The following is a 16,117-nucleotide window of genomic DNA, read 5'->3' as shown; positions in this document are numbered from 1 at the left end:
CCACTGTGTAAATTGCGTGCTAACGGTTTAGCTATCATTAATCAGCTTTCAGATTGATAACCATAAGCATTCTCCTAATTCAAAGCCCACCTTTATGATACAAGGCAAAGGGGAAATCCCGTCAGTCATAATCTGTGATTTGGTGCTTAAATTCTCCATGTTCAGATTGCTTTTAACAAATATAGCTATCTGATTCGCTATGGCAGTGACACTTCATGGCCATTTCTTAAGGCCGTGCATTTTAAGGGCCTCACGCTGTAATGAGGAGTTTAACAAGAGCTATACGCTCATGAGTGGAAGCACATATCTTTATGTTATCCTGCATTGTATAGCGCCTCCTGCTATAGTTTATGGCTTTGAAGCGCTTTGCCTGTCAGAGAGGCAAAAGAGGAGAATGATAGAACGTTCAGTAGTGTTAGGGAGGAGCGAAGTGCCGACCATTTCTTATCATCTCCCTTTCCGGCGGCCCTTGAAGACTTTCTTATTTTGAATTCCCTCTGCTGTTTTTTCTCTGCTTGCTTTGCTGGTGAGCGCCATGATGCCCTTGGGTGTGTTAGGCCCGGACTGGGCCCTTGAAAGGAGGACAGACACACCGATGGAGAACCTACGTCTTTCTTTATTCGTATACATGCATGAACTGACTCAAACTCCCTTCCCCCATTCTGACGTACTTCCTCACGTGATGTCTCCCACGTGGCAGGGTTGCAGTCTCTTAAGGAGACACGAGCCCTGCAATGGTATAGCCCCGTAACATCACCCCCGGACGAAATGTCCTTGCATCGAGTTCAGCACTCTTCGACTAGGCGTGCTGGTTTCTTTATGGCGCGTTGGGGCCGGGTGCTGGTACCTTCTTGAGGATCTTCTTCAGGTCTCTCTGTCCTCTTAATTCCTGGCCGGGGGGAGAACCTTGGAGGCGTCCACAATGTGTCTCGCCCATCCACTGTCATCGTCTCAGGGTCTGGGGTTTGGAGTCCCTCGGAGTCTGTGGTTGTTGCCAACTTGAACTTTGAGCAGTTCCTTGTGATTTCTCTTACTTCGTTTTCGGCGGTCACCATTGTTCCTCTCACGGCCGTGACCTGTAGTGTCTGCGGGGAGAATCGAGGGTCGCTCTTCTTCACCATTGGCTGTTGGACAAAGACCTCATCTCCTACTTGAAAGTCTTTCGGATGTGCTCGCCGCTTTTCATCGGTTTGGGTGCAGGCTCGTTCTTTTCTCTGCGTGTCTCTTTCTATGAGTTGTGTGTCAGTGTCCGGTCTGTTCAACGGGTGTTGAATGATTCTTGTGCGGACTTGGTACTTTACCATAAGTTCAGCCGGGGTCTTGTTTGTCGCTTCATGCGGCGTGTTCCTGTAGTCCCGCAGCATTCTGCACAGAGCTTGGTGGAGATCTACATTTTCTAGCTTGGCTCTTTGTACTGTTTTCTTGATAGATGACATGAACCGCTCCGCCATGCCATTCGCCTGGGGCCAGAGTGGCGTTATTTTCTGGTGTTTGAACCCCAGGTGCTTTGCCAGTTTTGAGAAGTCATGTCCACAGAAAGGGGGTCCGTTGTCAGATTTGATCACATCTGGTATGCCCCATTCGCTCACTACTTCATCAAAGATTGCCGCTACTTGTGCAAAGGCTGTGGATGGTGACCTTTTGACAATGGGGAAACGTGAGTGTTCATCGATGAACAGGAGTAGGTATTCACCTGACTCTAGGGGGCGTAGAAATCTACCGCCACCCTTTCCCACGGGCGTTCCGGGGTCTGCGTCACTTGTAGAGGTGCGGGTGCTTCCTCTCTGGCTGTGCATTGGCACGCTATGCAGTTTCTTACCCATCGATCAACTAAGGCATCGAGAAAAGGAAACCATACGTGGCGCCGTAGTTGGCGCTTGGTGTTGTCTGCGCCTCTGTGACCTTCATGTGCCGTCTTGATTATTTCAGATCTCAGGGCCGTTGGGATTATTATTCTGCACCCTCTGAGAAGTATGGTGCCGTCTTGTACGGCCAGCTCTGGGTGAACTCTTGCAATCCTTTCCAATTCGTCTCGGTTTGCTCCTGGGTGTGTTGACAGTGCTCTCTTGTAGTCTTTCCACTTGTTGTGTTCTGTGAGTTCAATCGCCAAGCCATGGGTGGGTCCGCTGCTGTTGCGAGTGCCACTGTTTCCAGTGACATTGACGGAGGTAGTGCGTTGGTGGTGACATAGTTTATGTATTCTATGTCGCCTTGTCTTGGCGTTGACGTTCCGGAGGGGTGTCTCGACAGATAGTCGGCTGGATTATGCTCGCCCCCGGTCGATGAATGATGTGATAGTCATAATCTTGCAGCCGGATGCACCATCGTTCTATTCTGGGGGGCATTTTCGTCCGTGGGTTCCCAAACAGCGAAAGGAGGGCCTGGTGATCCGTGATGAGGGTGAATCTTTTCCCGATGATAAAGTTGTGAAAGTGTTCACATGCCCAGACTGCTGCTAGACTCTCTTTCTCCGCTTGGGAGTATGCGGCCTCGGAGGACGCAAGTGCTCTGCTGGCATATGCCACTACATGCCTCGGGTGAGCGTCCGTGCCGTTGGTCTGGGCGAGTATAGCACCTAGCCCCACCGGACTCGCATCGACCACGATTTCAGTGTGCCATTCTGGGTCGAAGTAGGCCAGTTTCCGCGCTTCTGCTAGGGACTGTTTAATGGAGTCAAACGCCTCTTGGCATTCGGCGGTCCAGGCGAAGAGCATGTCTTTCTGGAGCAATTTCCGAAGAGGTTCCGTGATGGTGGCATAGTGGGGGATGTATTGGGCGCAATACCCAGCCATGCCTAGGAAAGAACGGACGTCGGCAATCTGTCTCGGTGCTTGCAGATTGAAGATAGTGGCCACTTTGTCGGGATCTGGTGTCATCCCGTCGGCCGAGAAGATGTGCCCGAAAAATTTTAGCTTGCTTTTGCTGAATCTGCATTTATCCATGTTTAACGTGAGGCCTGCGTCCTGGATGGCTTTGCATGTGGCGCGAAGAGCAGCGTCATGTTCTTCACGGGTGCGCCCGAATACCAGTATGTCATCACTGTAATTCAGTGTGCCTTTGATTGGACGTATGATTTGCCTGATGGCTTCATGAAAAATTTCCGCAGCTGACGAGATGCCAAAGTTTAGGCGTTTGTACCTAAACAACCCGTCGTGTGTGGCAAACGTGGTGATCCCTCTGGGTTCCGGGTGGAGTACCATCTGGTGGTAACCCTGGTTCAAGTCCAGTTTTGAGAAGAGGGTGGATTTATTCAATTGAACTATCATATCTTCGATTCGTGGCCCAGGATGCCTTTCGCGCTGGATTGCTGTATTGGCTATGCGCATGTCAACGCAGAGTCTGAGACGTCCGCCTTCTTTTAGTACTATTACCAACGGGGATACCCATGGGGTCGGACCCGTGGCTGGTTCAAATATTCCATCAGTTAGGAGTTGATTGAGTTCTGCTGACACTGCGGCCTGAAGGTGGAACCCGACTCTTCTCGGGTGCTGTGGTACAGGTCGGACGGTGGGATCTATGTGAAGTTTCACAGGTGGTCCTTTCAGTTGGCCCAAGCCTTTGCAGATGAGAGGGAACTCTTTCAGGATGTCATCGCGCAACATCGTTCCAGTTTTGGTGGGAGCTGATGAGAGGAAAAGCACTTTCTCTCTCGTCTCCAGTGTTGGGTCTGTCGAACGGATTTTGTCCCCTTCACAGACATGTATGTCGATGAGTCCCAGGCACGACGCTGTCCTGTAACTGAGCAGGCATCTGCCTTTAGTCGGGCTGCTAATGACGTGGATGTCCGTCGTGGTGGATTGGTTATCATGGATGAGCCGACGGCTGAAAAATCCAATCGATTGTGGAGGAGTTGTGGCACCCCATTGGTAGATCTTGGAGTTTGAGGGTGTCAGGGGCGGCCGGTTGGTGATCTGATTGAATTCCTTCTCACCCATTATGTTAACGGTGGCTCCCGAGTCTACAAGGAAACGGAACTGTTGCCCTGCTATGTCAACGGGTATCTTGGGTGCTTCACGTGCTTCGCCTTCATCCATGATGAGATTCACGTATTCGTCGTGTGGATACTGATTGTATTGGTCGAATTCCTGTTGGCCCCCTTGTGAGCCTCCCTCATATTGTGAACATTGTTCCGGGGGCCCGTCATATTCGTCTCTGATGTGGGACACTTGCTCTTCATCCTCGGGCTCTTGACTGTCATCCATGGGGTACACCTCTTCGACTACTCTGACGTACCTCCGTGGATTCTGGGCGTACGGGCGTGGTTGATAGGCCTGGGTTAGGGGGTTCCTGACAGGCGTTTTGAATTGGGGGGCGATTGGGAACTTTTGTGTCGGGAATGGTCTGCCTTCTCTGCAGCCTGATTGGAAATGTCCCTCTCTGCCGCAGTTGCCACATCTCTGTGATATGGCGGGGCAGGTCCCTGCGTGAGGGAAAGACATTCCACAATGGTAGCATTGGCGTTGTGTCCTCGGCGTCGTGGAATAGTTGGGGTTGACGCCCTTGTCCCCTTGTCTTGCGTGGCTGGCCTGTACCGCTGCGACGGTTTCAGCTCTCTCTTGTCTCGTCGAGGCTGTGTTCGAGATTTGGGACACTTGCTTTTCGACTCTCTCTAGAATCCTGGCCATCTGGCTCACTTCCTCTATGGTGATAGGTTTTTTGAGGAGTTGTTTCTTTAAGGTTTGAGACAAACAGCCTTCAATAATCCTCAACCGTATGGCTTCATCGAGTGAGAAGGCTTCAAATTGACAGTTGGCCCCTTTTATTCGTAGGCAGGTTATGAACTCATCAATGGTTTCATCGTCTCTCTGTGTACATAGGTTGAATATGTACGTTTCATAGTCTCTGTTGGGTTCAATGACTAATCTTCTGTTTATGGCCGCTATTAGTGTTGGAAAGTCAGCTTGTTCTGCGGGGGGAATGGTCTTGGTAAGGACTTTGATGTCATTGCCCGCCAGATTTAGGAACATGCTTCGTAGCCGAGGGGACTTGTCTTCCCCTGCAGCATCAATGAAGGTGTTAAAGTCCTCTAGCCAATCAATCCATCTTGGACCCTTGTCTGCTTGTGGCATCATTGAAAATGGGGGAGGCATGCGCCATGCTGTCGTTGCTGTGTTTCTTGCAGGGGCAGGGGCATTTGGTGGTTGTTGGGCCTGAGGTGAGCTCATGCTGAGGGCTTACGCAGCGGTCCGCGTGTGTCTGGGTATGTGTGGTGGCAGTGTTGTCTGACCCACCTTTGATGACTTCCAGGCTTCCGTTGCACCTGCTGATGGGTCGTCGTGTGATCGGCGTAGGGCGCCCCGAAAGAACACTCCTGGGCGGTCAGCGCCTGGCACATGGGTTCTCTGTAGTCTGGAGCCTGGTGGTGGAGTTGCTGCGTCACGCGACGCGGGCGTGGGGTCACCCGCTCTTCAACTCTTCATATAATTCTCTTTCCCAGGAATGCGGGCTAGGGATCGGGCAACGTCGCTGGGACCCCACGGGTGGAGGAGGCGGACCTGTCCGCAGCGCGGATGCACTGTCTGCTCGGTGAGGAGAAAGACGGGCCCGGGACCAGGCTCGGCGCCGGGCTCGGAAATGCCCGCGGCGCGGATGCGCTGTCTGCGCAGCGAGGAGGAGGCAGGCCTGGGATCAGGCTGGGCGCTGGGCGCGGAACTGCCCGCGGCGCGGATGCGCGGTCGGCGCGTTGAGGAGGAGTCGGGCCTGGGATCAGGCACGTGCACCGGGCTGGAAGGTGCCCGCAGCGCGGATTGGAGCGGGCTCACTGCACGCAAAGGAGGAGGACTCGGTGGTCTGGTAGGTCAACTCGTCGCCAGATGTTAGGCCTGGACTGGGCCCTTGAAAGGAGGACAGACACACCGATGGAGAACATACGTCTTTCTTTATTCGTATACATGCATGAACTGACTCAAACTCCCTTCCCCCATTCTGACGTACTTCCTCACATGATGTCTCCCACGTGGCAGGGTTGCAGTCTCTTAAGGAGACACGAGCCCTGCAATGGTATAGCCCCGTAACAGGGTGAACGTGCGCTATATATATTCCGTTAACATAACAAAGTAAGGTAGATAGTTGGGATGTCGGCATGGTATAGATAAGAGGCACAGGAAGGAATGAGAAGGAAAAGGTAGAGGAGCTAAGTGTAGAATTGAACCAAATTTATCGTGGGACTACCTGTGGCGCAAAAAAAAATAAGAACATCTTTTTTTCCCCAAATGCGTAGAGCACCAAAACTCTGACACATGAAGTCTATAAAAGAACAACGCGTTTCCTCTGCTTTCATTTCACTGGATGAAGTTAGTGAAGACGGGACACTGACATGTAACTTGCGGAGCCTACAGAGGTTGGGGACAGCTGATATGTTTCAAAGGGCTTGGAGTGAACACATTTGCTAAAGCAAACCCTTTAAAAAGGAAGTCTTGGCGAAATTAGCGTTAGGTGCTTTTCTCTTTTGGTGTCGGAGACCAACATGTTGTCCATGCAAAGCATAGCAGCACAATACATTTGATCATTTCATAACTCTGCACATCCCGCAGAATCTATTTTTTTGTGGCCAACTTCACTCACCATGACTTCTTGGCCAGGACACCTCTGCAAAAACAGGCATCTAGAGAAAAAACATCACATTTGTTAAAAATGGCTCTGCTGTTCTGCTGCTCTCCCACAAGAGCAGGAACTGCGTCTTACCTGAGACAAGGCCCATCTGCCTCTCCCCCGGCTTGCTCGTGCTCCTTTTTTAACCTCCTACATGTTTCCTAGCTCCGAATTTTATGTTGCTGATATGTGTCTTCATGAGCTGCTGCTGATAAGGCTAGTGGATTTAAAATTGTATACATATGGTTTTACATTTGACATTAAATATGTATGTTTTCTGACTGTCTGTGAATGTTTTAATTGCTCTGTCATTATATGTGCTATTAAGCATTCTGTGAGGGGGAGCCAACCAATCAGGAGGGTAGGAACACAGGCTGAAACTGGTGATCTCAGCCTGTGTTCCAAACCGCCGGATGGCTGGTTCGCCCGCCTCTCCTCTTCCGTACGGAGCCCCACCTTCCCATTCTATGGCGGACATCTTTGAACAGTCTTTTCGTTCACGGAACGAAAATACTTTAAATTAGCACCGTCCCAGCCCGTGGGACCGGTGCTAATGGAGTTAGACACCTATTCCAAGGGCTGGAATGGGTGGTAATGGCCCAGCAGCCCGAGACCACCCATTCCAGCCATTGGAATGGGTGCTTAACACCATAATATACTATGTGAGGCTATCATTACTTTTCAGGGCAGCAGTACGGAATGGCATATACTATTTTGAAGCTACCCCTCCCCCCCGCAGTATTTAGCGCTCATGTAATGCAACATAACCATATCGTGTCTTCTTTGTAGTTATGTAAAATGTAACCTTTTTCGCTGACTTTTTCCCAATTTCTCATTTTTAACGTAGAGCTGGTGAACAAACCGATAGTTCAAGTCTTTGCCACAAGACCCAAAGAAAGCCACTACGTAAACTCCAGCTGTGAGGTGTTCTTAAGCTGCAGCGTGGAGAAAGGGACTGGAGTGTCCTACAGCTGGTATAGGACAGACAGAGTGGGGGGCATCCTCGTGAATGACTCCCGCTCCATCTTGGACAGCGGACGTATTCTCAAGCTGCGGCTGGACTCCTCAGATCACCACGCGGTGTACTGCTGCACAGCCTTCAATCCTGTTAGCCAAGAGTCTACTTCTGTGGCCCCATGGGACAGCTGCCCGAGCATGCCAGGTAAGGCACAGTGTAATGCCATGGACCTTTCCTGCATATTCCGCGATTCACATGTAGACCACTGCTAGGGAGCTTGAGGCCTCCGTATATAGAATAATTATTTCTGTGCATGCAGATGGCCAAACACCCACACTAAGGAGGTACAAACAAAGGGTGCACTTCAACAAGTAGCCATTTGGGTGGCGTTTGGAATATCATCACTGCAGTTATCACTTGAATACTGGCTTGGGCTGACTCAGCCTCTCATCCTTCACAATATGATCAATTGAAGAGGATTAAGATGGATGATAGCACGCCTTATTATTACATGGGTTTGCCATTCACAGGCATGCTGTATGAAAACTTGCTGACAATCGTGTTGTTATTATTTGATGACTTATTTCCCCATCACACTCTGAGTAGCTGCTGGTATCTGCTTCCACTCTGCAATTTCCGTTTTGAAATTGAACCTGAGCTACCCTTGTGCACCAGGTGTAAGTGATTGAAAGATCAGTTGCATAACTGCTTTGAAACCAACACGATGACCTATGTTTGGTTTGAGCAATGCTTTTATCCCAGTTTACCGGGCTTCCAGGGACAGAAATTGCAAGTTGTGTGGAATGCAGCAGCACACGCAACAGCGTGGCGGCACATGAAATATCCTGGCGGCCATTTTATTGTCCCCTGGATCATAGAAAGGAAGTGTAAAGGCAGGGCCTATTCTCTCAACGCTTCATTTTAATGATCATGGGGATTTTCAATTCCTTTGAAGGCAGAGTGTGGGTATGTCCGTGCTGCTCTGCCAGTCCACCTCCAAATTGCACTACGATTTTCCATCATATAGATCCCGCCTCACTTTTACAGATGCTAAACGCAGGCAGATTCTATAGGGAAGCATTATTTGCAGGTGGCATTTATATTTCTTCCAAAACGGATCGGAAACGTGAAGAGTAAAGGATGTTTTATCCTTCACACTTACACTCACATAAGTGCAAATGGATAAGGACCCCTTCCATGCAATTCAGGAGTGCTGTAAGATCCCCCACCCCTTCTTTCTCAACCAATCTGTGAGACCTGTTCACCTTTCTTTTTTAAATCTTTAATTGCAATATTCTAAAATACTCCTTTACCCTTGTAATAAACAGAGGTATAGTGGCCTTGTAATATCTTTCTGCTCTCGTTCTGACTATCTCTCTAATACTTCCAGGCTATGTGTTGTATCTTGCATAAGTATGAATGAGGTCTGAGTCCGTGTGATAGCTGTGTTGGAATGCTAGGGGAGCCTGGAGTGTTGGGGCACCTGGGGATTCCAAAGGTGACGGTTAGGGACTTGGAGCTGGGCAGGGAACCAGGGAAGAAGCTACTGATGATCTCTCTCTCCTATATTCTATACTGAACCTGTAACCAAGACAATAAAGCGTGTTTCTATTTTCTACATACCTGGGTCAGCCTGGTTCCTGCTCCTTGTTGTTACTGGCCCAGGGTAAATCCTGCAGGAGGCAGGATACTTCACTATGCCTTCCCAAGAAATACTGCCCCCTACCCTCCTCCCTCTCAGCTGGCTTCGCTAAAATCGCAAAGCCATGCTACACTTTATCAGCCCTCTTAACTCTCACACCTCTCCTATAACTGCAACTCACTCCTCACTATTCCATTTCACCCCAGCCTCATCCACTGAGCTCTTACCTATTCTCTGCTCGCCCATCTTGTGCCCCTAGCGACCTCTGTGCGTCACAATCAAAGAGCGTACACGTGCAACCTGCTTTTAACTACTACTCCCTTTTCAATCTCTCCCTGCACGGGCCTCTCCCCTGCCTGTTACAAAATAGACACACGTGTCTCCATATTCACAAAAGGCTGCTGATCCTAAAGATCCCATTTTCTTACATACCCCTCGCTCCATCTCCTGGCCCACAAGTCCAAAGTACTCAAATGAGGTTAGTTTAACCATATTATAATATACCTCTATGATCACTCACTCTGTGATCCTCTCCGGTCAGCTTTCCTGGGCAAACACTCCACCATAATTGCTCTCAGCTACGTCTTCACGTTTGTTACTACTACACAGCATTCTGAATTTTTCCTCCCTTCTCATCCTACTTGATGTCACACACCGTGGACCGTTCATCTCTCCTGTAAAACCTTTCCTTTTTTGGCTCCAATGGCACCAAACTTGACTGGGTGAATTTCTATCTCTCCGACTAACCCTCTCCATCTCATGGTACTCAAAGACCTCCCTCTCCACACCCCTCCATCTGTCCTCAGCCTACGGCTCTTCACCCTTTACACCTCCTCCCTGGTCAAACTCATCTTCTCTCCTTCCGATACTACGATCTTTTTCTCCTTTCCATTCCTCACCATCTGACACACAGCCATCCAAGTCTGGATAGTTCCGCAAAGCCTGATGCCTAACTCCTCCGAAACAAAAGTCGTCTTTCTCCCTTCATCCAATGCTAAGCCTGCTCTCCCATCTCCTTCCCTTCTGTCCTCCTCGCCACTTCCCTGAAAGCTTGCAGCTTAGAGGTCCTTTTTGACAGTGCCTTAGACTCCGGCAGTTAATTTTGGCAACTGACATGGCTGCCGGCAATAACCTTCTGAATATAAAGAAAATCAACCCTACCTCACAGACCCCTCTGCCAAAACTCTTAATCTCGTCTCTTGTGCTCAGTTAACTTGATTATGGTTCAAGCCTGTTCGTTTGTCTTCCTCGCTACTCTTTCTCTCCCCTCAATAAAGTTAACAACTTCGCTACATGCACCCTCGACAACCTACCTGGATCCTCCTCCACATCAACTCACCAACTCCACTTTCACTGATTTTCTTTCCCTCCCTCAGTGCCTCTTGGGGCACATTTGGAAGTGACTGAACTCCAGCTACCAGCATGCAATTCACGGTGGTCCTCTAACGACTTCCCAGCAGCACACTTGTCTTCAGAAGCAAACCTCCCAACAAAGCATTCTAATGTGATTTCTTCCTCTCTCAGTGCCTCGCGCAGTGTTTGAGAGTGGCTGGACTACACCTCCATGCATACACTTCCCTTTGGTCTCTCTAGGCATCACCGTGCCACACACATCATATTCAGAGCCACTAATCTGATTCAAACGTAACATGATTTCTGAAGTCATTCCCCAGAAGCACAGTACAGTTTACAATTAAACTTAGGTGCAACTTTAATTGGCACTTATCAGCCATGTAACTACATGCAAATGTATTCAAATAAACATAAATAATTATAGTGCATGAAGCACTTTGCTAACAGAGTACAAACATTAAAATGTATTATAATAATCTTCCTATGGTAGAACTATGCAAATCATATTTCATAATAATTTATCATATTACATTAGGTAGGCCCTAAAACAAAAAACAAATCTGTGCAGTCTACATCCATACAACATCACTAATAAAATACTAACTGTCAGACCACCAGGGGGCATGGAGGAAGATGGCCGCATGAGTGGTGAAAGGGGATGCCACGACGGGGTGGGAAGTTGAGGAGAGCAACACCGACCAGAAACGGCGAGGAAGGTGCAATCACCGCTGTACGGGGCACGTCCCTTGCGTAGGCGGGAAGGCAGCCGCAGACTAGCCGACTGCAAACACATACCCCGTCGAGGACAAGAGAGCCGGGGGCAAGTGGGGACCCAGAGAGGTGAGGAGCGCACCAGGAGAAGATCACCCCTCCCCCACACAGGCAATGAAAAGCAAACAAGGGGCACTGGCACCGTTAGCCCAGCTGGGATGGACGTCCCCACTCGGCCTCTCCTGCCGAAGCGCAGTACAACGGAACATGCCGATAAGATATCCGATACGATGGAGAGCTGATCCACCAACACGGATGCTCTGGAGGGAGAGGACCCGTGGAGGGACAAGAGGGAGAATAAACTACCAGCTGTGGGCCCGCCACCCATCTGATACAGAGAGGAAGGCAAGGAGCCAGAGAGGCATACCCTCCACGTCAAGGTGAAAGGGGCTCGGAGCACTTGCGCTGTTATACAGCAAACAGGAATTTTGAGCGGGAGAAAGCCCCTCCACCCCCACACAAAGCAGCAGAGACCAGAAGAGGCCTGAGAAGTGCCCAGCTGGAGTTAGGAGAGGTGAAGACCCTCAACTCTGGACAGACAGCAAGGAGGGTCACTGGGTCCTGGAAAAGGCACCCCCCGAGGGTACACAAGCCAGTAATATCGCAGGTGAAGACACAGGCCTATCCAGGGCCCTGGAGGTGAGAAATAGCCCCATGTGAAGCTTCCTAGTAGCAGACCCACAGCCTAGAGGACAGAGGGGACCCACAAGCCCGCCAGACTAGTAGTGGAGGGAAACTGCGCCACAGAAGCCAAGATGGCAGGAGAAGCGGGGGCCGCACAACAATTAGGGGCCCTGGGAGGCCTACATCAAGATATTCATGCAGTACTCAGTGAGCTTCGTGCCTTCAGGGCAGAGGTCCAGGACTCAACGGGGGTCATCACAGAAAGAGTCACAAAGGTGGAGGACAGGGTCGAAGCACTATAGCACATGCAATGGGAGGCAGACATACTGGACGTTGAGGTGGACATGAGATTCAAAGAGCTGGAGCGCAGGCACAGGTAGATCAGACACAAGTTTGATGATATGGAAAACACAGAATGAAGGAATGACCTAAGAATCTGGGGATTCCCAGGCAAAGATACCGAAACACCACAAGACCTTCAACTGTCCCTACAGCGAATCCTGCGCTAGCTATTGGGGGCCACGGAAAAGAGATCATTTAAATTTGACAGGGTCCACAGATGTGCTGGGTCTGGAAGGGGACCATGCTCAGTGATGGCTAAATGCTACTATTATGGGGACTAAGAGGAAATCCTCCAAACTGCGAGGGCGAAGCGCAGAATAGACTGTGAATGAGCCCAAGTGACAATCTATAAAGACTTATCAATGTACACCGTGGATCAACTCAGGAAATGCAAGCCCTTAACAAAATGGCTCCAAGAAAAGGGGGTGAGATACCGTTGGCACTTTCCGTTTGCCCTGACATTTGAGCTGAAGGGGGAACATTAGGTTTTGCAATGGGGAGAGGAGGCAGATAACCTCCTTAAGGAACTACAAAATGAAGAAACACTGCGGGAAAGGGAGAGCTAATGTCAATTAAGGGAATGTTTCAAGAGTGCATTCGCCTAACCCAAGGAACGCATGAGAGAACAGAGCCCGAGGCAGACCAAAAAGCAGATGGTCCGGCACTCACCGCCTCCAAGATGAACAGAAACAGAAAGAAAAGCAGGCCAACGCTGGGGGGAAAAGGGAGCCTTGCACAAGGATAAGCTCCTCTACATGTTTAAGTACCCATCGGGGTAGAGGCGGCTAGGTCTGTCGCTAGCATCCACATATCCTGCTGACCTGAGATATCCAGGTATCTCCACTTGGTTGGGCTATATACCCTGAGTATTTATGGTTTTGTGGAGGATTTACAGTTGTGGGTTAGGGAGGGCAAACAGAGAGGGGGACATGGGGAAAAGAGGGGGGACTGGCACACACAGGGGAGGGGCAGAGGGAGTCCAGGATGGGGTGGGAGTCCCAGCCATAAGAAAACACCCCAAATAAGCATATTGTTGAGCTCAAGGTGACAACTCTTAACTTCAAAGGTCTCAACTCACCAAATACAAGGTCATTGACATATAATATGTTTCGGAATCTTAGGCTGTCCATCCTGTTTCTACAGGAAACACATTTTAAGCAGGGAATGAAAAGGCCACTGAGCAAGGGTGTGGTGGGATAGAGTTCTGGGCCTCCAACAAATAACATAAAAAGGAAGGGGTGGGAATTGTGCTGGCGAGATCTTTTCAGATGAAAGAACTCCATGTCAAGAGAGGATTTGTGGGGAGATTTCTGGCACTCAAGGGACAAATGGATGGGGTCATGTTCATGTTGGCTAAGGTATACACACCGAACTCGGGCCAACTCCCTTTCTTGAGAAAGATCCTTGTTGTGCTAGAGGATTGGGTAGAGGGACACATGCTGGTAGGGGGGACTTCAACCTAGTGCTTGACCCAAGGTTGGATTGATGGTCAGCGAGAGAGGGAGCAGACAAACAAACGAGGAAAGAGAACGGGGATTTGCTGTCCCTCCTGGAAGACCACTTCTGGAAGATGATAGAGGGCCTCTCACCCGAAGCTGGGGGCTACACCTTCTCAGCCCCCCCACCCGACCTACACCAGGATCGACCTCTTGCTAATTCCTAGGGAACAAGAAGCAGACATGGTACACCCCCAAGGTGGAGACGTCAAATGGTCGGACCATGAGATGGTCACAGCATCCTGGAAGTGTGAGGCAAAAAGAACAGTCACCCCAGGGTGGTGTTGTAATGACACCCTACTTAAGGACCCGCTCTTTAGAGAGTTTATGGGAAAAGAAAAACACGCTTTGCCTCGAGACCAAAGACACAGGGGTTGTACAGCCCAACCTAGTGTGAGAAGCCGCTAAAGCCACAATGAGGCAGCTACTAATAGCAGAAGGGGCAAGGAAAAAACCTGAAAGGGGGCTCATCGAGGGCAAATTACAGACAGATATACAGGGACTCGGGGCACGGTTGAATGGTAGGAAAGGACACTGAAATGTCCTACTGCAGGAGAACAGGGATAAGGGGCAATTCCTACATACAACACTAATAGGGGAGGTGATAAAAAAGTGAGATACACCAAATAACGATACTATGAGAAGGTGGGACGATGCTGGCGAATAGGATTCGGGGAGGTAGAGGGGACCGCCAGGTGGTGAAGATTAGAGATCGGAAAGGGAAGCTGGTGGACCCGAGGGACGTTTTGAAGAGTACTACGAAGAACTGAACAGAGAGGCACTGGGACCAGGGGACAACGCAGTTAAAACACATTTGGAAGGCTTGGCCATCCCGAAGCTCTCCACTGATGCATTAGAAGTCTTGGAAGCCAAAGTTATGACAAAGAGATAGTGACAACCATAGGGAAACTAAAGAGTGGGAAAGCCCCAGGGTAAGATGGCTACACTGCAGATTTTTATAAACAGTTTCAGGAGCTGTTGGCCAGCCCACTTGCGAAGGTGTTCAACGCCATTAGAGATGGCAAGGTTCCCCCTTCCTTTCTGGAGCCAGAGATAGTAGTGCTCCCAAAACCTGGGAAGGACCCTACATATTGCTAAGCATACAGACCCATATCACTCCTTAACGTTGATGCTAAGCTCTTCCGACGGGTGCTGACAACAAGGTTGGAAAGATATCTACTAAGGTTGATCCATCTTGACCAGACAGGCTCAATCAGAAACAGGGAGGGGGCAGATAACCTTAGAAAAACCCTACATATACTTCATTCACCAGAGGCCAAAGAAAAGGGAGCACTAATGTTATCTCTCGATGCCGAAAAGGCGTTTGATCGGCTGAGCTGGTCATTTTTGCGGGGAGTCCTGGCAGAGGTAGGAATGGGAAAGAGATGGGTGAGCAGGGTATCAGATTTGTGCTCGGAACTTCAAGCAAGGGTGGCGGAGAATGGGGAGCAGTCATAGCCTTTTATACTAGGCAGGGGAAGAAGGCAGGGCTGCCCCATATCCCCGCTCCTATATGCCTTGGTGATGGAACCTTGGGCAATAGATGTGAGGGCACAGAGTGACATTTGAGGGGTCAGGGTGGGAGAGGTGATATACAAACTCAGCCTTTTTGCAGATGACATGCTCTTATACATCACCCAACCCCAAGCCTCCCTCCTGATACTGCTAGAAATGTTGGAAGTATATGGACAGTTATCTGGGTTCAAGGTAAACTGTAGCAAATCAGTGGCACACCCGATTGGCCCGGGGAGGGATCAGAACGGTGCCTAGATGAGGGGGAGAAGGATTTCGCTACTTAGGAGTTGAGATCCTGAGGGACATCAACACTCTGTTCAACAAAAATTATCTCTCCCTATGGGAAAACAGACCTAGAGTGCTGGACCAGGCATGGACGGCTAGGCTCAAATGTTTGAAAATGACAGTCCTCCCTAAATTCCTATTTTTGTTCCAGATGCTCCCAGTAATAATCCCTACATACTTTTTAGATATGGTTAAACAAAGGCTTAAAACATTTCTGTATACAGGGAAAAGACCCACAATAGCTTTTTTAGAGTACTCACAATGGCAAAGGAAGATGGTGGGGTTGGGCTCCCGGACCTATTGCTTCCATTCAATGTTTCAGCTCATGATGTAAAAGGGTGTCTTTTCTGTCCGAAGACCCCGTTTTACAAAGCCCAAGAAAGGGGACAGTACTTACAAAAGAATCAGAAAGAGAAGGATTGGTGCCAGTCCTGCAACTGGCAAAGACTTGAACCACTCCAAATCGAACGTTGAAATCCTCCGACTCCTGACGACTATTGCTAGTCTCCTACTTCAATTGTTCTTCTGCTCTTCTCCTAG

At 49.6% G+C, this 16,117-nt stretch overlaps 1 protein-coding gene across 1 annotated transcript in view; it reads left to right on the top strand.

Moving 5' to 3' along the window:
* Window positions 1-16,117, top strand: part of LOC138448413 (SLAM family member 8-like) — a 110,067-nt gene that overhangs the window by 81,435 nt on the left and 12,515 nt on the right. Inside the window, exon 3 of the mRNA XM_069604689.1 lies at window positions 7,439-7,753. Coding sequence (XP_069460790.1) covers window positions 7,439-7,753 — 315 coding nt within the window. The remainder of the gene's footprint in view (window positions 1-7,438; window positions 7,754-16,117) is intronic.

Source organism: Ambystoma mexicanum, chromosome 1p (assembly GCF_040938575.1).
Source record: "Ambystoma mexicanum isolate Mex_15411 chromosome 1p, UKY_AmexF1_1, whole genome shotgun sequence".
NCBI classification, from domain to species: Eukaryota; Metazoa; Chordata; class Amphibia; order Caudata; family Ambystomatidae; genus Ambystoma; species Ambystoma mexicanum.
The sequence above is the reverse complement of the archived record's forward strand: the minus strand, read 5'-3'. Positions and strand labels throughout refer to the sequence as shown.